Source organism: Papio anubis, chromosome 18 (genome assembly GCF_008728515.1).
Source record: "Papio anubis isolate 15944 chromosome 18, Panubis1.0, whole genome shotgun sequence".
Lineage (NCBI taxonomy): Eukaryota > Metazoa > Chordata > Mammalia > Primates > Cercopithecidae > Papio > Papio anubis.
Window position 1 is genome coordinate 681,062 of NC_044993.1, and position 26,577 is coordinate 707,638.

The following is a 26,577-nucleotide window of genomic DNA, read 5'->3' on the forward strand; positions in this document are numbered from 1 at the left end:
AGGAGTGGCACCCGCATGTGGCTTTCCTTCCTAACCAAGTGTCGCTGTAACCTCGTGTCTCATTAAAGTGCTGGGTTCCCACCAGTGCAGAAGAAACGGTGGTTGTGATCTTAACTTGAGAGGAAATTGTGGGAAATCTGGGCAATGTCCTGCTACAGGACTCCTCCTGGACCCCCTCTGGCCCCTCCTTCAGAGTTTACCTGGCCCCTGGCACCACAGAAGCACACAGCAAACACTCCTTCCTTCTGGGTCTTGGAATCCAGTGTGCTGTCTTTGGGCGCACACCCCCCTAGGTCTGATGATGATCTTGGAGGTGTGGGCAGTCGTGTTTGTATGTGCGTTTTGTGGCTGCTCCCCAGTACCTGCTCCCAGCCAGGCACTCGGTCTGGCTCTGTTGATGTGGCTCTTGCATCAACCCCTCAAGTCTTGAGTAGCCCACAAAGACAGTGGCTCTGAGCTCCAGAGGTATCCCGGACAAGTGGCCGGAGGCCTGGGTTCTGTGGATTACATGGCAGAAAACTGTGTGGCTGAAAACTGGATCAGCAAATTAACAGTTAAAGCTTTTTCAAACCAACTGGCAGGAATAGTATCTAAGGTTTCCTGTGATGTTGGCCATCACTTCTTAATTTAGAAACTCTAATAAAAGACCTATCTCAGAGAGTCACAGGGCATATTGAAGCATGTTGCATGGTCGTGTTTGCGGCAGATGCCTCAGCACAGGCAGGGCTGGCCAGCCAGCTGCCGGCCTACGGGGATCCTGCCCTGCGTTTCTCCTAGCCCTTTAGAAGCACCGGCTGTAGGGGAAACTCACAGGTACTCTCTGGGTCAAACCATAAAACAAGCTTGTGAGAAGCCACACTGGGGCCTCTCATGGTCACACACTGGGGCCTCTCACGGTCAATGATGCCTTGGTCCTTGTTGGTCCTTGCTGTTTGCAGGCCCTGGGCGCCCGTGGGCTATGTCCTGGGGGCTCAGCTGAGGTGCAGAGACAGACTTGTCGTTCTACATCAGCTTGTGTGTGTGACGGGGCTTTGCAAACCAAAGGTTCCCTGCCAACACGACACCACTCACTGTTCTGCTACAGGGTCCTGAGGCGGCACGCACAGGCTTTTATCGGAGTGGTGCAGTGTCATAGCAAGAGCACCTGTCCTCACCCGCTGCGTACTGCGTGCTGGGGGGAGCCCACTCACCTGGAGCCCAGGACGGCAGAGACCGCTGAATGCAGAGGCCTCGAGCTGCTCCCATGCTTCCGGGACTGTGGGACGCACGGATGCCCTGGTGTGGATTTGTTCCTGTGCTGGAAGGAACCGGAGCCCTCTGTGCGGCATCCCCTGCTTCGGGGGGGATGCACCACTGGCCTCTTCCGGGTGGTGTAAGGCTGTCACCCAGGTCTGGCCCCGCATCTCTGAGCCAGGACGACGGGGAAGGCACGCACTGAGCTCACTTCCTGTGCTTTCCACAGTGCCCCCACAGGCCGGACACGGGGCATCAGGGTGTGTCCTGGTTAGTTATCTGGGGAAGTGGTCAGCAATCAATTTTAGTCATTTTTTATTGTTCTTTGAGGTACAACGTCCGTGCAGGAAATGGCACACATCTTAGGTGCACATATGATAGAGCTCATGTCACGTGTGCCTGTGGGATCTCCCAGTGAAAGGACAGGACTCCTGGACCTCCCTCACCCCACTTCTTGAGTGTCTGCCTGGCCCCTAGCACCACGGGGCCCTCATGCATGCAGAAGCCCATGGCAGACACACTCGTGTCTGCTCTTTGAATCCAGTGTGCTGTCTGGACACCTGGGCCCTGTGTGTCGGGGGCCGCCTGGACTCATTTGCTCTTCTGCTCTGGACATTTGGGCTTTGTGCAGTTCGAGGGCGTTTTGCACAAGTGAGTATGGGATGACGTAGTTGGCGGCCTGTGCTGCTCGTCCCTGGGGCATGCCTGGCATGTTGCTCCTGGGCTGTGGCCCCTCATGGAGCGTGGCTGAGCCTGTGCTGGGCTCTGCTTTTTCTGGGTCAGGGTCTGGCCTACCTGCCTGGCTGCTTCTCACGGCCCCACGGCATGCCGCATGCCGGCTGCCCACATGGGTGGGGTGTTTTCTCGTCACTTTGCCAGCCTGGGGTTGGAAGTGGTGGGACATTCCCCCTTTGTGAGAGGAAGCAAAGCAGTGGAGGAAGAGAGGACTCCTCAGAGAATGGCAGGCTCGGAGGGGCAAGAAGAGGTGGACCTGGGCCGGGCGCGGTGGCTCACGCCTGTCATCCCAGCACTTTAGAAGGCTGAGGCGGGCAGATCACGAGGTCAGGAGATCGAAACCATCCTGGCTAACACGGTGAAACCCCGTCTCTACTAAAAATACAAAAAAAATTAGCCGGGCGTGGTGGCGGCGCCTGTACTCCCAGCTACTTGAGAGGCTGAGGCAGGAGAATGGCATGAACCCAGGGGGGCAGAGCTTGCAGTGAGCCGAGATGGCGCCGCTCACTCCAGCCTGGGCGACAGAACCAGACTCCGTCTCAAAAAAAAAAAAAAAAAAAAAAGGCGGCCCCACTCAGAACCTGAGAGGAGGTTGTTTCCATTCAGTCTTGGGTTCCCTCACGTGTCACCAGCTTCAGAAACTTGGCCGTGTTGGCAGCGTGCTGAGTACACTCCCCGTCAGCAGGGATCGTGCAGGCTGTTGATGAGGCTGGGCCGGGCGTCAGACATTGTCCAGCGCCCGCAGCTTGGAAACAGTGTTTTTTCTTTTCTCTTTTCTCTTTTCTTTTTCTTCTTTTCTTTTTTTCCTTTTTTTGTTTTTTTTGTTTTTTAAAGACAATGTCTCACTCTGTTGCCCAGGCTGCAAGCCTGGCTTTTTTTTTTTTTTTTTTTTTTTTAAGAGACAGGGTTTCATCCAGGCTGGTCTTGAATTCCTGGGCTCAAGTGATCCACCCACCTCAGCCTCCCAAAGTGCTCGTTTTACAGGCGTGAGCCACTGCACCTGGCTTTATTTCTGTATTTTATAGATCGAGAAACTTGGATATATCTGACCACCAGTTGAGGGCTCTGAACGAGTTAGGCCAGCACTTGAATTGTCCTGACTGCTGCTAGTGGCGAGAAAAGTGGTTTAGCTCTCTGTTCACAACACACGCTCACATACGGGAACGTGCTCACAGAATAATGCTGGCTCTTTCCACGATGATGTGTGCAGTGCCCCTAATATCTTCTGTTCTGTGTTGTTTCCCTTCCACAAAATGGCTTTATTCATAATTGCCGAAACTTGGAAGCAGCCAAGATGTCCTGTAGCGGGTGAATGGATCAGTCAACCAAGGTCCATCCAGACAACGGAATATTACAAGGCCGTAGAAACAAATGCGTTGCCAGGCCTGAGAAGACAGGCCTGAGTGAAAGCAGCCTGTCTCTAAGGACTACACGCTGTAGGGGTCCGACTCTGACATCCAGGAAAGGGCAGAACTGTGCAGACAGCACAAAGATCAGCAATGCCAGGGGCTGGGGAGAGGGAGGGACGGAGGGATGTGGAGCAGCAGCACGAGGGACCTGGGGCAGTGAAACTGCTCTGTATGATACCACAACGGTGGGTCCACGTCAGGATACGTTCATCCAACCATAGACTGCACAGCACCAGGTGGACCCTGAGGTCATGTGGCCTGTGGGTGATGACGCTGTGTCCGGGGGGTCGCGGCTGTAACAAACGGCCGCTCTCGTGGGGATGCTGAGCCCCGGGGTGCAGGGGAACCCTCTGTACTTTCTGCTCAATTTTGCTGTGAAGCTAAAGCTGCTTTAAAAAATAAAATATTTTTTATTTTCAATGGCTGTATAACATGCTAAAATGATTCTGGAATTGACCTTAGGCATGACCCAAAAGTTGGGATGCAGTGCTGCATCTTTGTGCTAGAGTTCCCAGAGCATTGTTGAGCTTGGGCACTGAATCCAGTGACCTCAGACCAGGGGCAGGTGCTTCTGCTTGCCCCACAGGGGACCCTTGTTCTCTGGGGGTTCCCTGTCGCTCTGGGGGACCACATGTCAAATCCCCTGGGTGCGCGGGATGGGAAAGTGGCTGAGAAGCCTGGGGCAGCCCCTCTGTTCTGTTGCAGCTCTTGTTTCTTGAGTTTGTGATTACGCTCTCAACTGTGGACCCTTGCATTAAAAAACAAAGCAGCCCTGAGGAGTAATAAAAAAAATATGAGCATAAAGGAAAGAAGTGGATGTTTCTAAGTGAATTGCTTTCTTTCTCAGTTGTACCAGGATAACCTCCTTAGAGGTGTGGAGGGTGAAACTAGGGAGATCAGGGCAGCGAGGCACTTTGCTCAAAGAGGGCAGTGCAGACCAGGCTCCAGGGAGAGCCCTGCCTGGTCTCTCAGCGCCTCTCTCCTTGTGTTTGTCCTCTGCTTTTTTCTGAAGCCATTACAGTGATGATAACCTGGATTTAGATAGTGCTTTACTGTTTACCAAGTACTTTTTCATTTAATCCCCACAAAATCCTTTAAGAGAATGTGTTCTTCTCCTCATTTGGTAGAGGAAGTTGGTGAGAATCAGTCAGCGAATGAGGCCCAGTTTTCTTGCATTTGTCTTGGCCTGCGGGTGTCATTTCTCCCCCAAGCTGCTCGTTCCTCCCCAGCTGCAGGTGCAGGTGGTGCCAGTGTGGAAGGATGTGTGGAGCTGGAAGGCATCTCTGCCCTCCGGGACGTGGGGGCTCAGTGTTTCCTTCTGAATAGGTGCAGCAGCCCCGCCGGAGATGTTTGGGCCGTCCCAGGACTTCACGGAACTGAAGAGCACTCACCAGGTGTTTCTCATGAGTTGGGTTTTGAGTTTTTTGTCTGTTGCAGTGTTTATAGTCTGCTTGTAAAATGGTCCTTTATTATGAGGATTCTTTAAGACATAAGGAAGTCATTTCTTTGACACATTCTGCAGCTTCTGGCATTTTGTTTTTTAAGATTATTATCTTTTTTTTATATGTATCTAGAGATGGGATCTTGCCGTGTTACCCAGTCTGGTCTCAAACTCCTGGGCTCAAATGATCCCTTCCACCTCAGCCTCCCGGAGTTCTGGGATTACAGGCATGAGTCACCGCACCCTACTGAGTTTTTAAATTTTTATGGGATGTTTTGTATGCCCGTCTTAAGAGAGAGTGTGGGGAACACAGTGGTGATGACGGTTCCCAGCATGTGGGTCCCACATGCAGGAGCCATCCCAGCCCGTTACCAGAACCAAACCCGAGACCACACCATCACATCCGTCGAAAACATTCAAAACCATCGCCATATCTTACACTAAGGCTAGGCGTGGTGGCTTACGCCTATAGCCCCAATATTTTGGGAGGCTGAGGCAGGAGGATCCCTTGAACCCAGAGTTTGATTGTTTTATTACGCTCCAGCCTGGGAGACGGAGGCGACCCTGTATCTAAATATATACCTATAAAATCTCTGTCTCGCTGAATCGGTGGGTGCCTTGAACTTCCTCAGCGGCACCACACACCCAGCGGTACCAAAAGGCTGTGTCCTAAATGTGCCATTTGCAGCAGTTCTTTGTTTGAACTGGTTTCCAAACAGGGTCTACACACTAAGATTCTTTGATGTCTTTTAAGTCTTTAATCTGTAAATTCTCCCTTTGTCCTTTTTTCTGGGATTTTTCGCTGTTTGTCAGAGATCGGGGTCTTTGTCCCATAGAGTTGTTCTGTCCATGAGGTATGTGATGTGAATTGTGCATCTAATTTTACATTTTCTATTAGCCTCATTATAGAGTAAAAAGAAACAAATGAAGTCAATATTAAGAATGTATTTCATCAGGCTGGGCACAGTGGCTCACGCCTGTAATCCTAGCACTTTGGGAAGCCAAGGCAGGCAGATCACCTGAGGTCAGGAGTTCGAGACCAGCCTGGCCAACATGGCGAAACCCCATCTCTACTAAAAATACAAAAATTAGCCGGACGTGGTGACACACGCCTATAATCCCAGCTACTCTGGAGGCTAAGACAGGAGAATCGCTTGAACCCGGGAGGCAGACATTGCAGTGAGTGGCACCATTGCACTCCAGCCTGGGCGACAGAGTGAGACTCCGTCTCAAAAAAAAAAGGAAGGTTTTTTTGCTTATAATATTTTTCAAAATTTTAATTTTTGTCCTTAGGGCATATGGCACTAACTAGAACTGTACAGTCAAATTACCAGGTTTTAATCAGAAGCCACTGGTGAAACAGTTTAAAGAACGTCCACAGAATCTTTGGTCTTCCTCGCTTCAGAAGTGGAGCGCCATTCTCTGCTCTCGAGTGTGGGCTGGACATTGTAACTCACCCAGGAGGAACAGGATGAGGTGGAAGTGAAGCCGTGGAACTTCTGATACGAGACGTGCCGCGGCTTCCTCCGTGCCACCCCATCAGTCACTGCACTGCGGAAGCCCGCTGCCGTGTCACGAGGACCCTCACGCAGCCCCACGGACATGTCCACGCATCTGCAGCCGTGTCTGTGCACCAAGGCCTTTGGACCTTCTGCCAGAGCCAGCAGCAGCCCTCCCGGTGTGTGGTGTGCGCGCGGCGGCCTGGGAAGCAGCCCCTCCGTCTCCACTGGCACCTGACTCCCATCCGGAGCCGGGTCCCCCAGCCTCCCGCCCACCCAGAAGCTGTGGTGTCAGGAATGCGTCTGCTGTGGTGTTGGCTACTGTCACTGTTGACACATGCTTTCTGTGTCCTGCCCCGACCGGACACACGGCTCAGTGTATTGCTTCCTCTTCCTTTTTGAAGTTTTAGAGATTGCTTTTTGTATTTTTATATTGAATGCTTTAAATCCTTAAAATGTTTCATGTCAGTGAAATATATTTAAATCATTTTAAACATTATTAAAATGTTTATATTTAATGTGAATACTTAAGCTTTTATGTTTTTACATTTTATTTTATTTTATTATTTTATTTTTGAGACAAGGTCTCACTCTTGTCTGTCACCCAGACTGGAGTGCAGTGGTGTGATCTCGGCTTACTGCAGCCTCTGCCTCCCAGTGCCTCAGCCTCCCGAGTAGCTGGGATTACAGGCACGCAGCACCAAGCCCGGCTAATTTTTTGTATTTTTAGTAGAGATGGGATTTCACCATGTTGGCCAGGCTGGTTTCGAACTCCTGACCTCAAGTGATCTGCCTGCCTCAGCCTCCCAGACTGCTGGGATTCACTGCACCCAGCCTCATTTTATATTTAGGGTTTAAAATGATGTAAAATGCATGATTCCAAAGCCAAATAAACAAAACAAGGTTCATGAAGGAAATGAAAGGGAGATTTTACCTCCTGCCTCATGCTGTTTTCTACTTTACTCCTTCTGTCTTTCTATGGGAATTAAATTTCTTTTCTGTTACTAGTTAATTTTTTAACAGCTTTATTGAATTACAATTGTAAACCTCACCCATTTTAAATGTACAGTTCAACGGGTTTTGGGAAATGTATACTGGTGGGGAAACACCACCACATAAAAGTATAGAGTATTTCCATCACCCATGGGAGTTTCCTTATACCCCTTGTTTGTGTTTTTTCCCGCCTTTTTTCCTTTTTTCTGTGAAATCGTTATAGACTCACAGGAAGTTGCGAAAATAGCAGCATCCCTTGTGCCCTTCCCCACCTTCCCCCAGTGGCTGGGAACATGACCCTGGAAGACAGGGTGACTGCCCTGCACACTTGATCCTCCTGTCTTGTCCTGGATGCCGGGTCCTAGAGCCTCCTTGACAGCCACGGCAGACATGAGCCCTCCTCATGGAGTCCTCACCTGTTGTCCCCTGGTTCCTGGAGGAAGCCGTGGGAGTGGAGTCCACAGGGAGTGACCTGCGCGATGGGCTTTGTGTACCCATTCAGCAGGGGCCTGTGCTCCTGGGTGTATCCATAGCCCTCGCTTCTGTTGCTGAGGGGATGCCGTGATGTGAACGAAACCCAGTTTGGAGGACACCGTTGAAGGGTTTTCCCTGTTGGCTGTTGTCAATAAAAGTTCTATGAACATTGTCTGCAGGTCTTCGTGTGCACATGAGGTTCCGTTTTCTCAGGTAAATGTCCTGGGGTGCAGTTGTTGAGGGGTAGCAAGCGCACACTTAGGTTCGGAAGGCGGCCTTGCTGTTCTCCAGAGCAGCAGCGCCACTTCCCCTTCCCACAGCAAGCGAGAGGGTTCCAGCGTTTCTGCATCCTCTCCGGCATCCTCGAGTAGTTTGTATTTTAGCCGTTCGGACAGGTGTGCAGTGATATCTCACTGCGGTTCTAAGGTGCATTTCCCTAACAGCTTAGGATGTCGAGCGTCTTCGTGGCTTGTCCTCCTCTGAATGTCTGTGTCTTTTCTCTTATTTTCTAATTCGTGTTTGTTGTTTGATATTTATTTCTTCTACATACAAGCCTAGTATCTGACTTGTGATTTGCAGATATTTTCCCCTGTCTGCAGTTGGTCTTTTCACTTTTTAAACTCGATCTTTCGAAGAGCAAAAGGTTTTAATTTTGTCGAGGTAGTTTATCAGTTCTTTTCTTTTATGGATTGTGCTTTTGGTGCCATGTCTAACAACTCTTGGCCCTAGGTCCTAAAGATTTTCTTCTGTTTTTTCCTAAAATCTGTATAGGTTTTTCTAGTTTTGTTCCATTTGAACCTAAGCATTTTATTTTTATTTGGAGCGCCCGTAAATGGTGCTGTGTCTTTATTTCTTGTTTTCATATGATCGTTGCTAGCATGCAGAAATAGGATGGTGCCATGTCTTTATTTCTTGTTTTCATGATTATTGCAGAAATAGGATGGGTGTTTGTGTGTTGATCTTGATTCTGTGTCCTTGCTGAACTCTATTAAATAAAGTTTCTTGGAATTTTTGATAGATTCCTTGTGATTTTCGACATGGACACTTACGCCGTCTTCAGAGAGAGACAGTTTTATTCCATTTCTTCCTTTCCACCCTGTATGTTATTCCGTCTGCAGCCCTCAGCACGTCACTCTTGATCATGTCCGCCTTGAGCTCTTGGTAGATGGCCTTTATCGTGTTGGATGTTTCTTTTTTTTTTTGAGACGGAGTCTCGCTCTGTCGCCCAGGCTGGAGTGCAGTGGCCGGATCTCAGCTCACTGCAAGCTCCGCCTCCCGGGTTTACGCCATTCTCCTGCCTCAGCCTCCCGAGTAGCTGGGACTACAGGCACCCGCCACCTTGCCTGGCTAGCTTTTTGTATTTTTTAGTAGAGACGGGGTTTCACGGTGTTAGCCAGGATGGTCTCGATCTCCTGACCTCGTGATCCGCCCGTCTCGGCCTCCCAAAGTGCTGGGATGACAGGCTTGAGCCACCGCGCCCGGCCCGTTTGCTAGGAATTTTTATCATGAGTTTTGAATTTTATCAAGTGATTTTCTGCACCAGTTGTGGTTGCTGGCATGGTGGGTGACATTGATTGCTGGTCGAGCTAGCCTTACGTATTTTACTGTTAACAGAAGCGTAGGTATTCCTCTGCATTTCCAAGTAGACTTCTTGCTGCACCCGCTTTTCTCTGCGTCTCCACCTGGCCATGTGTCTGCGGAACCTCGTTCGTCCTGTGAACCCCACGGGCAGATGTGCCCGGATGCCACCAGCAGCCCCTGGCGAGTGGCATTGTGTTTAGCCCCTTTCTTAGATGCTGCAGGGCACTGCTCTGGGCCAAGCACCTTTTCATGCCCTGGTTGTGTTGTTTTGGTTTGGGGTTTGGGTTTTTTTCACACAGGGTCTCGCTCTGTCACCCAGGTTGGAGTGCAGCTCACTGCAGCCTCGATCTCCTGGGCACAAGGGGTCTTCCCGCCTCAGGCTCCCAAGGAGCTGGGATTACAGGTGTGTGCCACCTCGACTGGCTAATTTTTTAATATTTTTGTAAAGATGAGGTTTCCCTACATTGCCCGAGTCTCAAACTCGTGGGCCCAAATGACCCCCCTGCCTTGGCCTCCTAAGTAGCTGGGACCGCAGGAATGAGCCACCGTGCCTGGCCCTTTTGGTGTAATTTGGGAGCTGGTTGCTGGGTGGGGTGCACCTCGTGCTGCAGGGTCGGCGGGGGGGGGTGGTTGCGTCCCCTTCTGCTGGCCGTCCTCCTCTGCGTTCCCAGCAGCGGGGCGTGACACCCCTGACCTTTCTAACCTTCCTCTTCCCTGCATGTTTCTCTCTGCTGGTCACTTCCGTGTGTTTATTTCCACACTCGCAAGCCTGGGAGGATATCTGCTGAGTCACCCTCCATCTGCCGTCCCTGCCTTATGGCCATGATTCTTTTTAGCTGTGCAGTTGTACCTTTAACACACACGCCTACATTTCTTTGTTTGCATCACGTTTAGTTTGTATCTTGGTGCCTTCTGTGTAAAAGGAGCATTTTCCTTGCTCCTCTTCCCCTCCGTCTTCACAGAGCTGTGTGTGTCTCCTTGGTAGGCTCCAGGCTCCCTGTTGCACTCTGCAGTGGGTGCCCTGCAGCATGTGTCAGGCATGACTAGGCCTGCCCTATGTGGCAGGAAGCCTCAAGCTGCCCCCTCATCATGCTCGTGCCCCTGAGGGTCCCAGTAGGGCCTAGCAGGGCGACGGGGCCCTCCTTCCTCTAGGAGGCCAGGACCCCTGAGAACAGGTCCTGCAGCAAAAGGTCAGTGACACCTCTGAGGCCTTGCAAGGACATAGTGTGGCCTTTATGTCTGTCACCTTCTGAAACACTGCTTCAGCTGAAATGCAGCACAACACCCAAACGTCCGCACAGTAAAAATGTACAACTCAGCAGACGACAAAGCAAATGCCTCTGCAGCCTTCACTTAGAACCCCTGTTTCACCCTCACTTCCAATTCCATCCACCAAGCAGCCATTTTCCATGCTTCGATGATGTCTTGTCTACTAAGTATGAATCCCTAAGTACTGTAGTTGCTATGTTCAGAAATTTATGTAAATGTATCATGTATTTTGTCCCCAACATTATTTGTGTGTGTGTGTGTGTGTGTGTGTGTGTGTGTGTGTGTGTGTGTGAGAGAGAGAGAGAGAGAGAGAGAGAGAGAGAGAGAGAGAGGAGAGGGATGGGGAGAGGGGAGAGGGATAGGGGAGAGGGGAGACGGTCTGGCTCTGATGCCCAGGCTAGAGTACAGTGGCATGATCTTGGCTCACAGCAGCCTCGACCTCCTGGGCTCAAGTGATCCTCCTGCCTCAGCCTTCCTGGTAGCTGAGACTGCCAGCGTGCACCACAGCACCCAGCTAATTTTTAAATTTTTTGTAGAGACAGGGTTCTTCAACATTATTTGTGAGATTGACTTACATTGTGATGTTTTCGCTTCCTCTGCTGTGTAGTGTTCCATCCTCGCATCGTAGTGACACGCTGCAAACCCCACTGCTGTGAAGCATTTTGCACGTGTCTCTCGTGTGTGTGCGCCTGCCTTTCTTTTGGACGTGTGTGTCCAGAATGGCATTGCTGGGCTATAGGGCACACTTGTGTTCATTGTGAGTAGAGATTTCCAGATGCGTGAGTTGGCCCTGATGAGAATGGACCAGTTTGCTTTGCTCCACCTCTTCACCAGTACTTGAGTGTATGAGTCAGGGTTCTCTAGAGGGACAGCACTAATAGGATAGATGTATACATGGAGGGAAGTTTATTGGGAGTATTGACTCACCGATCACGAGGTGAAGTCCCACAGTAGGCCATCTGCAAGCTGAGGAGCCTGGAAGCTAGTCTGAGTCCCAAAACCTCAAAAGTAGGGAAGCAACAGCCACAGCCTTCAGTCTGTGGCTGAAGGCCTGAGAGCCCCTGAGAAACCACTGGTGTAGGCCCCAGAGCCCAAAAGCTGAAGCACCTGGAGTCTGATATTTGAGGGCAGGAAGTATCCAGCATGAGAGAAAGATGGAGGCCGGAAGACTCAGCCAATCCGGTCCTTCCATGTTCCTCTGCCTGCTTTACTCTAGCCGTGCTGGCAGCTGATGAGATGGTGCCCACCCAGATGGAGGGGAGGGTCTGCCTCTCCCCATCCACTGACTCAAATGTGAATCTCCTTTGGCAGCTCCCTCAAGACGCTCCCAGGAACAGTACTTCACATCCTTTAGTCCAGTCAAGTTGACACTCAGTAGTAACCCTTACACTTACGTTGGTTTTAGTTTGCGTTTTCTTGATGACTTAACAAAGCTGAGAACTTTGCGCCCACTTGCCGCCCTCCTGGCTTTTTCTCTCTTCTGTGAGGCACCACGTCGCCCCACCTCCTGTGTCCACGCTCCTGTCGGGTGGTCCGTGTTTCTGGAGCAAGGGGCCTCTGTTATGTTCCACAGCCTAGTGACCAAGCATGTGTGTGAGGGGCCAAAGCAGAGGCCAGAGATGCTGAACGCCCTCTCGGTGCTTCTGCCCACCCTGTGATAACAGAAAATGTAAGTGGAAAACGGGGCTGCAGTAGAGAGCCTGTGTGCCTTGGAGCACAGAGGGTGGGGAGCACTTTGGGAGGCCGAGGTGGGCAGATCATGAGGTCAAGAGACGGAGACCATCCTGGCCAACATGGTGAAACCCATCTCTACCAAAAATATAAAAATTAGCCGGGCACACTGGGGATTTGGTTTGAACCTGTGAGTTTTGGGGTTTGGGGGGGAGCTGACACAAACATTCAGAACACAGCAAAGAGATTCTACCCCTTGGTTTGTGGTACCCACCTGGCCTTGGCCAGTGTGGCTTATGGGGTGAGAGGGAGGACACCCATGTTAGGAGCCCTTTCCCCAAAGTGATAGCTGGAACCCCACAGTTGATGTGGCCCTGAGGAGGAGAAGCAGGAGGAGGAGGAGAGAGCGTTGGTGTGGCCCTGAGGAGGAAGGAGAGAGTTGGACTCTCGGGGAGGGCTCTTCAGAACGTGCAGGGGTGTGTGGAGGCTGGACAGAGACAGAGACGCTGATGTAGACTGTCAGGCGGTGCCTGGGAGGGCCTCTGTCCCTTGGCTCAGCCCCTGCCCACAGTTCTGCCCCTGCCCTGGGCTCTGCCCCCCACCGTCCTGCGGCTCAGCCCTGCCTGGGCTCCCGGCCCCTGCCCTCCGGCTCTGCCCTGCCTCAAATGCACTGCCTGGGCTGCTGCCCTCGGCTCTGGCCGCCCTGCCCTGGCTCGGCCCCACCGGCTCTGCCTGCCCTGGAAACAAGCCCTGCCCGCAAACCAGCCCCCACTGCACCAAACCTGCCCCCCTGCCCTCGGCTCTGACGCCCTGCCCCACTCAGGTCTGGTGATATAGCCCTCGTCTGTTATATGCCTCGATCTGGATTATCGCCTCGTCCAGTATAGCCACTCGATCGGTACGCCTGGATCTGCCTGCCCTCGGATCAATTTCTAGCCATAGATAGCCCATCATAGCCACTCGATCTGGTACGCCGTCTGTTATATCGATCTGAATTCTTCCTCGTCTTGCGCCCTCGATCTGTTATGTACGAATAAATTTTGCCAACATGGAATATGGCGCCAGCATAGATAACATTTTATAGCCGCCGTTGTTTTCCTGGAATACGTTGCCATAGCCGCCGATATTAGCCTCTTCCTCGATCTCTGTACGCCTGGACCAATTTTATGAATCTTTCCTTTGATCCTGGAATCGATATCACCAACCCTCGATCTTCCCTCGATCTTAGCCCTCGCCGTGAATAATTTACTCGCCCTCGATCGCCCTCGTTATAACCCTCGGCTCTGCCCACCCACACCCTCGGCTCAGCCCCTGCCCTCGGCTGCTCTCCCCTTGCCCACTGAGATGGTGGGGGGTGAGAGGCCAGTGGTGCTTCTCTTCCACACCCGGGGTGGCCACAGTGCTGTGGGTCATGGGGTACGTCACTCAAGGGCTTTGCACACAGTAGGCCTGCAAGGTGTGCAGCTCTTTTTCCTTTTCTCATTTTGTTCTTTTCTCTGCTCAGTCGGTTGGTGTCTTCTCTCCCTCTGAGGTGTGCACAGGGCACTGCTCCTGATGCAGCCCCTGGAGAACGCGCTCCTCCCTTTCCATAGAGTGCATGACAGCCCGCAGGGCTCAGCTGGAAAAGGCAGGGGTTGCTGTAAAGCATCCTTCAGACACCAGCCTGGGAATCATGGCGAAAGCCAGCTGCACAGAAAATACAAAAATTAGCCAGGCATGGTGCTACGGGCCTGTACTCCCAGCTACTTGGGAGACTCAAGTGGGAGGATAGCTTGTGCCCAGGAGGAGGAAGCTGCAGTGAGCTGTGATCACACCGTTGTACTCCAGCCTGGGCAACACAGCCAGACCTTGTCTCAAACAAACAAACAAAAGAACTCTTCAGATAAAGATAAGGTATCTGGAGCATGGCCGTGTGCTGCAGGCAGGCCAGGCCTGATCACCATGCGGGGTTGTGCCCAGGGCCAAGGTGGGAGCAAGCCCCTGGTGCCACATAGGACTGCTGCTTCCACCTATTCCTCACTCCCCTTTTCCCACCCTCCCCAGTATCCCCCTCAAGACAAACAGGCCTTTGGTGTTTGATCCTCTCAATCACGAGTGTGTTCCTGTCTTTGGAATGGGAGCTGGGATTGAAGGTTCTTGGAGAGCTTCCTTTGAAGGGCTTCCCTCCCCTTTTTCACCTGGCTGCTGACTTCCCTGTCTTCCTCCTCCTCCTGGGCCTCCGAGGCCATGAGGCCACGTGCCTGCGTGAGGGGAGGGGCTGAATCACATCCCTTCTCAGGGGCTTTGGGCACCATTTGATATGTTAACGTTTGGTCATTCATTACACAAGCTAGTGGTTGGTGGAGTTGTTCACTTACATAAGGAGAGGAGCATTTGCCCAGGACGTACGTAAGCCCTGTTCTATCAATATACTGTGGAAGACAAATCTGAATTTGAAGTGTTCTCTTTCTCTCTGGGAGTCTTTGGAGGGTAATGTCACATCTGTTCAGGGAGAGAGACTTACCCAGGTGGAAGGGGGCTTGGTGTTTTAATACAAATTACAGCGAACCCTTGAACAACACAGGGGTTGAGGGCGCCAGCCTCCCGTGCAGTTGAAAACTCGTGTATAACTTTTCACTTTCCCCAAATTCAACTCACAGCCTTCTGTTGACCAGAGCCTTCCTGACCACATAAAGCCAGTCACGCACATTTTGTATGTTACGTGTGTTCTACTCTTACCGTTAGGGTAAAGCAAGCTAGAGACGCAAAAAGACTAAGATCACCAGGAGAAAATAGACTTAAGCCTCGCGCAGCAGCAGCAGGTCTCCACGAATGGCTTTCGTCATCCTCGTTTTCACATTGAGGAGGCTGAAGAGGAACAGTAGAGATGGGTCTTGTCTCAGGAGAGGCAGGGGTGGAAGAAAATCTGGTGTGAGTGAACCCACGCAGCGCAGACCCAGAGCCCGGTTGTACAAGGGCAGCTCTACTCACATTCCATCCCTTTATTGAAGGGGAAGTGCAAACCCAAAGAAGTCTTTTTTTTTCTGTGAGTTTTCACAATGAATTGTGTCATTACAAGTTTTTTCTGGTGCAGTCCTTCTCAGATGTTAGTGTGCAGAACAGAACATGATTAAAGTGCAGGTTTGGGTTCAGAAGGCCCGCGAGGACCCGTGAATCTCCATCGTCCACGGACTCCCTGGTGATGCCAAGGCCTCTGGCAAGGAGTGCTCCTGGGTAGGAGCTCCACAGCTCCCCGCTCCCCACCCCGCCCCGCAGCTCCTGCGCCACACCTGGCCCTGCAGGAGTCCTGCCCGCCGCACAAGTGTCTCGGGGTCGTCCTGGCCCAGCTCCAATCTTAGAAGCCTGGGAGAGGCAGCTCCAGGTTCCCCACCAGTGGCTGCTCTTCACTTGTCAGCTGAAGAGACCAGATAGGCTGAAATTCCTGGGGTTTTGCTAAACTGACCTTGCAGTAGTCAGTGTAACCCCTTCTGTGTCAGGCTTGGTCCTGGTGCAGCCCCTTCTGTGTCAGGCTTGGTCCTGGAGGAAGGCTCTTTGGTGCTCGCTGCGTCTCCTGTGGAGTGGAGGGAATGGCAGTCGGGTTCCTGTGGGTGCGGAGGGGGAGGGCGCGGTGCCTGGGTGGTTTAGGCGAAGACTCTGTGCTTGCTGGCACGTGGTGGGTGCTGGGAAACCTGCCCTGTGCTTTCCCTGGGCCGGTCTTGACAGCATCTCTCACCCCTGAGTGCTCTCGAAGCCACCTTCAGGGAGGAGCAGGGCATCGTTGTTCCTGTCATGTCTGTGGAAGGATTGTCTTTTGAGCCCCACTGCAGGGGAGGTGGAGCCCCTCTGGGCCGCAGGGCCTCCCGCAGCTTGGAGAGGACAGGGCAAGGACGGCTGTGCCCAGCATCGCTGCCCCTGGGTCCCAGAGCTGGCCGCAGATACCGTCCACTCCGCTAGGCTGAGTTGTGTCTTTACTTTGGCACAGACGCGGGGCTGCCAGGTAATCGGCAAGTTCCCTGAGCCCACAGCGTTGGTGCTGTGGCTTCTGCCTCAGGGAGTGTGCCGGTGGCTCGTGTGGGGGACTCCTGCCACCCTGGACTCTCGGTGACCCTGGCAGTCCACGAAGCCGGGACTGTTGCTGTCAAGAGGTGAAGTAACAAGGAATGCGTGGACTGGGGCTGGTCAGGGCCGGGTGCTGGCTCTGCATTTCCCTTCCTGCGAGGGAACGGCCCGGCCCCCCATGCTGCTCGCCACAGGGCGTGAGTCAGCCCCAGTGCCCCAGGCGTGTTTCAGTCTCCTGCTGACTCAAGGGTCATGAGTTTAAAATGGACTTTGCCTGATAACTTGGAAATGAGGGAGATTTAGGCTGCACTCAGAATGAGTCTAGGCAGGGACAGCCAAGTCACCTTCCAGGGAAGAATCTGTCCCGGGAGGGAGACCTGCTGTGTGGTCAGCTGTGCGGCATCGTGATGAGAAGGCACAGGGGCCAGGCCCGGGCAGCAGCGGAACTGTCTAAAGAGGGGACTCTCAGCTTCTCGGACTGCTTTATGTGACAGCTCTGCCAGGGAGGCCCGGGGGCGTCACCACAGCCCCCACCCTCAAACAACGCCCACGAGTCAGCAGAGCCTGTTGTCCTGACTCCTGAGTGCCGTGCAGCCCCTGGGAGAAGTCACTGGCACGGCTGAGTACGGTGCCTCGGCCCTCGACTGGCTCAGCCATTTCTTGGCAAGGGGCGAGGCTGACCAGCCCTGAGCCCGGTGGAGGGAACACAGGGCAGTGTGGGGGCCAGAGGTGCCAGAGGCATCACCAGGGCAACTTCTGGGAGGACTGGGATGGCCAGTTTTGGAAGAGAACAAAAGCAACTGGAGCCTCTGTCTTCATCTGGTCTCTCATTGGAAAAGACTCTAGAGTGGGCCGCGGGCTGCACGCCTGGTGCCTGCAGACGGGTCCTGGGAGGTGTAGGATGGGCTAGATGGCAGCTACATCCAAACCAGCTTCATCCACATTCACCCAGATGCTTCAGCAGCACATCTCAGCTGTCACCATGCCGATGACTGTGATGAGGGTGGTGGTTCATGGAGGGTGGGGGCTGGGGTTTCAGGGCCTCAAGCACATCGTTGCCATCGGTAACATGTAGCCAAGGCCAGGCGGGCATGAGGGTCCTGGAAGGGCAGCAACCTGGATGGTCTTAGCTGTCGTCATGCAGGTGGCTGGAGAAACCTCCAGAAAACACAGCGTCCACCTGGGACGACACTCCAAGCCCCTGGAGTGCTCACAGTGTCGCAGGCCGTGAAAAGTGTTCTGCCTGGTGGGTGCCACCCACTTCCTCTGCCTCCTGAGTGGACTCGCAGATCCCTGGTCCATCGGGGAAGGTGCCTGGGCATAGCACCAAGCTAGGGACATGGAGAGAATCAGGTGTTTCAGGAGTGAAGTGATAAGCCCCCACAGGGTGGGGCCCAGACGCCGTCCGTTCCTGACCACACCAGAGCTGTTGAGCGTGTCCATGGGCCACAGACTCACATTTGGGATCAGGACAGTGGACTGTATGTACCATGGTGAAGACCCCATTTTTCCATCCTGAGCGCAGGCAGTCTGGATTTTTTAAAACGTTACTTCCTGATAACCCTTAAACTTCTAAACATTACCACGGAGCTTCTAGACAGCCGTACGTTTGAACAGCCTTCCCTGAGTCAGGTGCTGAGATGCCAGTTCTCCAGGCTGAGACATTCCAGTTTTGTGGTGGGAAGCTGGAAGAGAATGTACAATTCATAGGTTCAGGTAGAGGGAGAAAAAATCTCTGGCCTCAGCCATCAGGGATGATGGATGGAAACACCTGCTCACCTGCACTGCGGGTGGAGGCGACAGGCAGTGAATGCGTTGACCCGACCTGTCCCTCTCTCCAGAATAACTTGAGGTGTGTTCTTGTGCCAGTTAAATACCAAGACAGCACTTTGTGGGATTTTGTTGTTTATTTTGGAAAGACAAAGCAGGTCGTGCGATGGTGTTGGAGGAGAAGCATCTTGTGGTCTCGCCCAAGCCTGCATCCAGGGGCAGGTGGCACACGGCCTAACCTTTAGCTGACAGGGTGGAGGTGGGAGAGGCTCGGAGGGGAGCTGCGGCTCACAGATGGGTCTGCACATCGTGTTTCAAAAGCCACACTTTGCATGAGTGAGATGGGTAAATACAGGGGGAGCAAGTTGCAGAAGCCGCTTCTCCCAGCATGGTCATGCACAGAGGTGCTGATGTGGCCAAAGGAGCGGAGACGTGTACACAGTTCAGTTTGTATGAGATGTTTTCTAACTGACGATGTGGTGAGGACATGACGGGAGGACAGTGGCTTTGGGCATGGGGGCGTAGGTGTGTCCCCCATTCCTCTTGTGAGTGCACCTGGGAGGCCTGACTGTGATGGCGAACAAACCTGGAAGGCCTGCAGGCAGGGAGGAGGCCCGTGCTCTAAGAGGGTCCGTGCCAGGTGTGGCATGGTCAAGTTGGTGCCGCCACAGAAGAGACCAGGATGAGGCTGGGAAGGAGGAAGTGCGCTGGCACTGCGTGTCCTAGAGGGGCCGCCTCAACCACAGGGGCCGGGAGTCGGAAGCAGGGGCTCGGGGAAGGCCTCCCCCAACTGCCTGTTGGGTTTTCTGCAGGAAGAGTGTGACGGGGCAGAGCGAGTAGTTTGGGAGTGGCTACTTTGGAAAGTTCTTGCAGGCTTTGTGCTGTAGGCGTGCTTTCTAGTTTCCTTTACCTGGCTTTGCACTAGTTTCAGGGTTTCAGGGCGGGCTTGGCCTGGGTGTGGAGTTGGGTAAGAATGTAATTGGGTTGCATGGGAGCCCTTGACTGTCTACGAATTTGCCAGCCCTGAGAGGGGCAGTCTCTCCCTGGCCAGAAACTTCTTAAGATGCCAAAATTTCCTAAAATAAAACATGATTAATAAATACAAATAAAACATGATTTATACAGTATGTGTCCTCAGATTTCCTGGGAAACCCAGGAGCTGGAGCCTGGGCCTCTGCTTCCATGGGCGAGGAGTTGGGACCTCGGAGCTGCCGGGACTCCCTCAGAGACACCCCTGGCCCACCAAGTTAGGAACTGGGTGTGCAGAAAGCATAGGCCTGGTGGGGACAGGAGCTCCTTCCCAGGTGGTGAGTGGGCTGTGAGGCTGAGGCTGTGGACGTGACCTGCCAGCCCGGAGGGCTGGGTACTGCACTGCGTGTCGTGACCTTGCCTGTGCTGCGGGGAAGGGACTGCCCGTTTGCCCGTTTTGGGTGCGTTCGGTACCAGGCGGGACCCAGGACCCAGGCGCTGCTGACTGCCACCCAGAACACAGCCACCCCCTAGACCACGTGCCCCTTTCTGCCACCACGAAGTGCTTGGCCCTTCTCTGCTCTCCTTCCTGCTCAAAGCTGCCATTCCTGTTGCTGGTGACCCCTTCATGGGATGCGCATCCTGAGGAGTCCCTTCCTGGGCCTGGGCCCGGCCCCAGCCCTGATCAGAACAGCTGCCTGCCTTGACCAGTCGCTGAGTCTGTGTGAGAGTGGATGAGTTGGTGCTGCCTCTGCGTTCAGTGACTTGTGCGTTTTCTCTTTTGAAGCAGACGGTTGATGATGAAGGGCCGGCCGTGTAAATGAAGATCGGGTGAGGAGCAGGACGATGCCCAAGGGCGGGTGCCCTAAAGCACCACAGCAGGAAGAGCTTCCCCTCAGCAGCGACATGGTGGAGAAGCAGACTGGGAAAAAGGTAATGCTGCCCGTCACCCCTGTGCCCCCCCCACCCCTGTGCCCCCCACCCCTGTGCGCTCACCCACCCACAGGGGGATGAGGTGGGAACGGGGTGCTGCCCGCACGTGGCCTGTTCTCCGCCCTCCGGCCCTTTCTTTGCGCCTCTGTCTGCAGGCAGCGCCTCAATGTGGCTGCACGTTCTACCCCCAGAAATCCAGGATTTCTGTCCTGGCGTCCGTTGGGCCTGTCAGGTATTCGGGTATCCTGACTGCAAGCACTGCTGGGGCATGTTACTTCCAACTGTGGTTTATTCCAAACGTGAACAGGAAAGTGGGATGTAAATCTAAACCCCTGCATTTTATTTGTGTGCGGTTAATGCTGACTCCTGGGGTGCAGACTTCCTGCCTTCCAGTGTAGGGGGTGATGCAGTTTCCTGGGGTACAAGCTTCCTGTCCTGCAGTATTGGCAGGTGCTGCTGGGTTCTGAGGTGTTAGGAAGTGCAGACTTCCTGTCCTGCAGTGTGGGGGAAGACGCCGAGTTCTGGGGTGTGCCCAGCGAATGTGAACTTGGACAGATCCGGGTTCAAGTTCAGGCTTTGCCATGTGTTATCTTTGTGACCGTCAACAAGTCAGGTGTCTCCTGAGTCAGCTTCCTGTCTCTGCAGCAGGCACAGGAGTGTCTGGTGGAGTGAATGGTGAGGCAGGGCCGTGCTGTGCAGGACGCGTGTCAACTCCTGCCATCCTGCCACTGTCGTCCTTTGATCCTCGTGCCTCCTTGCTCTTCCTGACTGCCTGGCCTGTGTGGCAGGCTGTTCATCTGTAACCTGTCTGTCCCTCAGTGGTCCCTGGTGGGCAGGGTCCCCTCACTGTGTTCCTGGTTGCTGGTTGCTCTGGGCCACCTTCTGGTCCCCAGGTCACTACCTGTGAGGCCTCTCGCTGCTGCCTGTGCTGCTGTGCTGCGGCCTCTCTGCTCACATTGTGGGTTTGGTGTGAGCTCAGCAGGGATTCCACATGGGAACATAACCAGCAAGGCCGCCTTCCTCTCAGCAACTACATGGTGGCGATTCAGGTCACTTCTTTTTGGTGAATTGTGAAGCATGTTGTGAACCCGGACATGTGCAGGTGCTGAACGACAGCAGCTCTGAGACGCTTGATGTCTGGGCAGCGTCCAGGCATCAAGCTTGCTCAGTCCCGAGCTCTGGTGCCGTGTGCAGGGCTGGGTGGGTACCATGGCTTGCGGCCACCAGTGGAGGATGAGCTGAAGCCAGTGCTTGGCCAGCACCACTGCCGAGCTCACACGCGGGGACGCACGTGTCTGTGAAGCCTGTGGAGAGTCTGGGTTTGGCAGTTGAGGTGGGCGTGTCCTGCTGAGCTCCTGAGGAGGTGGGTGTCAGGGTGCCGATGTGCGAGCTCCTGAGGAGGTGGGTGTCAGGGTGCCGATGTGCACCTTCAGCGGTGAGACAGAAAGGCACAAGGGCAGGTCACGCTTCCTGGTGGTTCCTGCTCTTCTGTGGCTAAGTGCTCAGAGCGTTGGGACAGCTTTATGTTGCCTCCCTGGCCTCATCTTCCTCATCTTATGGGGTTGGGTCCTGGGACTCAGCATTCACAGGGAGCAGCCCAGCTCTGCAAGGGTGCAGAATACTGTGCACACAGCCCAGGCCTCGCTGCCGTCCTCTTGAGCTCCTGCCACTACCACCAAGCTTCAGTTTCGGCATGCTCCATGCCTCCAGTGAGCACTGTCTCCCAAAGAGGTGGTGGATGGTGTGGTTTCACCCCGAGAGTGTGGAGGCGTGAACCGTGTATTTGGATCAGAACCCCGTCATGTTCACATGGGTGATGCAGGCCACATGGGTGATGCGGGCACATGGGTGATGCGGGCACATGGGTGATGTGGGTGGGGTTCCCGGGACCTCAGAATGTCTGTGAAAGGGTTTCTTGGCCTCTGCACCTGGGTTGTGCTCTGCGAACAGAGATGTTTGGGTTGTGCCCTCGAGGGTCTGATGCTGGAGTTTGGAGTGGCTGTGTGAACGGACCGCTGAGTGAACCGGGCCCGCGCTTCCTAGAGGACCCCAGCTCCGTGCCCGCAGGCTTTAGGGTCAGGGCGGTAGTGGTGGCCTGGGTAGGATGCAGAAGGCGTGTGAGCAAAGGAGAGCCTGGCACTGGCGTTGATGGTGAGGTGGTGACTGTCACTCCTGTTCTTCTCTGTACCTGGGCTGATGAAGATGAACAAGCAGTGGAGGGAGGAGGGAACTCTCCTGGCTCAGGTCTCAGAAATGCTGATTGAGGAGGTGGTTCTCTGAGCCGCTTGACACACCAGCAGGCTGGGCATGGTGGAGCCCTTCGTCAGTGGACTTGCAGGGAAGGCTGTCCAGGCAGGGTAGCGTGAGACGAGAAAGGCCCGGAGAGCCACAGAGAGCAGGTCGTGTTGGCGCACGAGGCAGGGTATCGTGATTTGCAGACAGCCTCAGCTCTGACGCCTGCTCTCAGTTTCTTCGAGTTGTTCTCTTGCTTAAGGAGAAGAGAGACTTGATAAACTGGTCCTCATGTTGTCGATGGGAGCTCTGTTCACACATGTGCTGTGAGGGATGCGTGGATTTCACTCTGGGCTTTTCCAGTAAGGTAGCTGTGTTCTGGGTTCGGGTGTGTGTGTGTGTGTGTGTGTGTGTGTGTGTGTGTTGGGAGGGGTGGTTGACAGGGTCTGGCTCTGTCACCCAGGCTGGAGTGCAGTGGTACAGTCTCAGCTCACTGCAACTTCTGCATCCCTCCACACCCCTCCACCCTGCCCCACCGCCCCAGGCTCAAGCAATCCTCCTACTTCAGCCTCCCTTGTAGCTGGGACCGCAGGAGCATACCAGCACACCCTGCTAATTTTTGTATTTTTTGTAGAGATGAGGTCTCACCATGTTGCCCAGGCTGGTCTCAAACTTCTGAGCTCAAGTGATCCTTCAGCTTCGGCATCACAGGCAGGAACTACCAGCCTGTCCTGTTTTGTTTGTTGGTTTGTTTCCAGCTACTCACAGTAAAGCCAGGCATTTTCCTCCTGCAGGCAGACAAATTTTAAATGCATTACAGGGAGTAGGGAGCTCTCAGGCCTAGTGGAGCTTTCTTAGCTTGAACAGTAGCTTGAAATAGAACGCCTGGGAAGACGCAGTCCTGGTTGCAGCTGCTATTAGAAGAGGCTGTATTCCTTAGGGAGGAAGTGACCTCAGAGGGCCAGAACTCAGGTGCACACATCTGACCTGCCTTCTCCTGGTACAGGCTGGAATGGTTTCTGCTCAGTTTTCTACCATAAATTCCCTTTTCTCCAGATACAGTTTTATGTTATCAAAAACAATATATTTTTAGATTTTTCCAAAAGAATCGTGATCTCAGTGACATACACATGGAAGATGGAAACGGAGCCCATGACTCTGCAGTACATCCTAACGCCGTGCTGACCTGACAGCTTGTGCGTGTCCCTTGGGCTGCACCAGTGAGCACAGTGGCAGGTGTGTCAGAGAAAGGGCCCCTCCTGGAGGTGGTTTCTCACCACTGCCTACCATGGAATCTCAGAACCACCAAGCTGCCTCAGGAAGAACCATCAGGTGTCTGCATTGTTGAGTGTGTTCTGATCCAAAGGTGCCCAGGGCCACAGAGAACAGTGTCATCCCCAGCCCCGTGGCACAGTCACCCTGTCTCACTGAGCTCTGTGCACGCCACTCGGAGTACAGACAGCCTCACAGTCTCCTGAGCGGCTGGAGCTTGTTAGGAACCCACATTCGCAGCCCCGCTCAGACCCAGCAAGCTGTGTTGAGGCCGAGAAGCTGGAGGTGGCGCCCACGGGCATGGAGGCTGCAGTTGAGAACTGAGCATGTGGGCCCTCCAGCGAGTCTCAGCAGAAACACCCCCAGTCTATGCCAGTTACAGACTCACATCTGGTCTGAGGCACCTTCCAAAGGTAGCTTTGTCAGCACTGCAAGTGGGGAGCTGTGAGCTATGTCCCCCAAGATAAGTATTCCAGAGTGACCTTAGCCGAGAGGCTGGGAAGCGCATGGCCAGGCCTCGGCACGTCCCACCTCAGGCTGTGGCTTCACGAGCAGGTCTGGGATGGGGTCTGTACTCAGAACAGAGCCCAGAACTCACCCTCATGCTTTGGGAGCAGCAGGAGGCTGTGTCTGATGGCGAGAACACAAGAGGGTAAAGCTGGGCTCAGACAGCCCTGAGGCCGCTGTGGGCCCGCATGGGCGCCTGGAGAGGGTGGTTTCTGTCCATCGTTTCACTAAGGCAGAAAAGGACATAGAGCAGCATCACAGACTTGCCAGGCTTGCTGGACTTGGGTCCACTTCTCTTCCCAGTCCTAGGACTCAGAGCACAGGGCCTGTGGCTGGCCAGCTCCTGCCATTTCTGCTCACCTGACAGTTGGGCTTCCCCCACCACCCGGTTCACACGCCTGCACGCTGCCTCCGCCCCACCCTCCCCTGCGTTACTCCTCTCTGTAGAACACGCCGTCCTCATCTCCTCCCACCGGAGGTTTAGCTCTGAAGCAGCAAATTTGCATTGTCTCTGTTCTGAGCTCTGCCACATGCTGTCTGCACTGAGGCTCACCTGGTACTGTGAACGCCGAGCTCCTCAGGTTCTCACATCACCTTTAAGAAGTGGGAGTTCTTGGCCGGGTGTGGTGGCTCACACCTGTCATCCCAGCACTTTGGGAGGCCAAGGCACGAGGATCACCCAAGGTCGGGAGTTCGAGACTAGCCTGGCCAACATAGCAAAACCCCATCTCTACTAAAAATACAAAAATTATCTGGGCTTGGTGGTGCACACCTGTAATCCCAGCTACTCAGGAGGCTGAGGCAGGAGAACTGCTTGAACCCGGGAGGCGGAGGCTGCAGTGAGCCGAGATCACGTCACTGCACTCCAGCCCGTCTCACTGTCTCCCTCTGACAGAGTGAGAGTCTGCGTCGGGGAGAAGAAAGAAGTGGAAGTCCTTCCCTGTGTTCCTGATTCTCATTATTAGAATAAAGCAAACACTTCCCACTTTAAGAAGAAAAAGCCAAGGAAATCCCCTTGGCTCTGGGTCCTTCGACAGTGGTGCATAGGGTGCTCTGAGCAGCCCCCATGTCTTCACTCTTGCCCAGCTCCCAAGATAGAAGCCACTCTATTTAATTTTTTCCTCTAGAACTCATGCTGTCTCTTAAAATCCTATCTTTGGCAAATGAAGGTCACAGAAGTTTTTCCTGTGTTCTGTACGTTTTAGAGTTTTAGTTCTTAGATGTAGGTCTATGGTCCATTTCTAGTTGTATTGTGTGTGTGGTGTGAGGTGAGCATGGAGGTTCCTGTTTTGTATCTAGATGGGTAGTTGCTGTGTCAGGACTACCCTGATGCCAAGGCCAGACAAAGACACGGCAGGATAAGAAGACCACAGACCAGCGGCCTCATGAACACAGACATAAACATTTCGGAAAGAATTTTAGCAAATTGAATTCATCAGTTAATAAAATAAAATGAATCATGTACCATGACCAACCAAGTAGGGTTGATTCCAAGAATTCAAGGTTGAACCTCCAGTATCAATCAGTTTGAGTTGTTCTCTTATTAGACGGAAAAAAGAAAACCCTGTGATCATACCAACTAATGCAGCAAAAACATTTGACAAAAGTCAACACACTCATTATTTTTAAAAAAAATTCCGCCGGGCGCGGTGGCTCAAGCCTGTAATCCCAGCACTTTGGGAGGCCGAGACGGGCGGATCACGAGGTCAGGAGATCGAGACCATCCTGGCTAACAAGGTGAAACCCCGTCTCTACTAAAAAAATACAAAAAACTAGCCGGGCGAAGTGGCGGGCGCCTGTGGTCCCAGCTACTCGGGAGGCTGAGGCAGGAGAATGGCGTGAACCCGGGAGGCGGAGCTTGCAGTGAGCTGAGATCCGGCCACCGCACTCCAGCCTGGGCGACAGAGCCAGACTCAGTCTCAAAAAAAAATAAAAATAAAAATAAAAATAAAAATAAAAAAAATTCCGCAGACTAGGAATAGAGGGGAATTTCCTCAACCTGATACAGAGCATCTGTGAAAACCTGCAACTGACTTCATATCTAACGTCAAAGACTGAATTCTTTCCACCTAAAATTGAGAACAAACACTGGCCTTCTCCACCGCAATCAGCATCGTCCTGCAGGCTCCAGGCAGCACGGTCCACTACACGACAGTGAGACTGAAGAGGAAAGAGGACACTGTCTTTACTCGGAGACACTAGTGAGGAAAGCCCAAGACGTCTGTCCGAAAGCTGCACGAATCAGTGAGCCTAGTGTGGTGTTCCCGTGTGCAGAAGTGTATTTCTAAACACTCATAAAGAATAGAGGGCTGAAGTTGTAAAAATATGTTTGCAGCAGTATCAAAAATACAGATAGTTTTGGGGTAAATTTGACCAAAGGTGTGCTGCAAAACCTGTACCCCGAAAGCTGCAAAGTATTCCTGAGAGAAATTAAGCAACACCTGAATGGAGAGTGATACAATATTCATTATCAGGAGACCCTCAGATCTCTCTCCACATTGATGTATAGTGTCAGTGTGATGCCAGCCAAAATCCCCATGGGCTTTTTTGA

General features: G+C 53.2%; 2 protein-coding genes across 12 annotated transcripts in view; one reads left to right on the top strand and one right to left on the bottom strand.

The window, feature by feature from the left end:
- Positions 1 to 26,577, top strand: part of ANKRD11 (ankyrin repeat domain 11) — a 249,941-nt gene that overhangs the window by 153,934 nt on the left and 69,430 nt on the right. For 7 of the 11 annotated variants that reach the window (XM_021932297.2, XM_021932295.2, XM_009197069.4 and 4 more), the window contains one exon: positions 19,870 to 20,015. Coding sequence is in view for 6 of the 11 variants with exons in the window: in XM_021932296.2 (XP_021787988.2) it covers positions 19,929 to 20,015 (87 nt within the window). In the remaining 5 variants the exon portion in view is untranslated. The remainder of the gene's footprint in view (positions 1 to 19,869; positions 20,016 to 26,577) is intronic. The other 4 variants (XM_021932298.2, XM_017953686.3, XM_017953685.3 and 1 more) reach the window with 1 other exon arrangement.
- LOC108583514 lies at positions 11,881 to 17,786 on the bottom strand (the record flags this gene model as incomplete). The annotated part of the gene is given in 8 exon segments (XM_021932303.2): positions 11,881 to 11,895; positions 11,897 to 11,923; positions 11,925 to 11,975; positions 11,978 to 12,058; positions 12,060 to 12,124; positions 12,127 to 12,187; positions 12,190 to 12,208; positions 17,728 to 17,786. Coding segments are annotated over 8 exon segments (378 nt in total), but the record flags the coding sequence as incomplete, so codon positions are not given.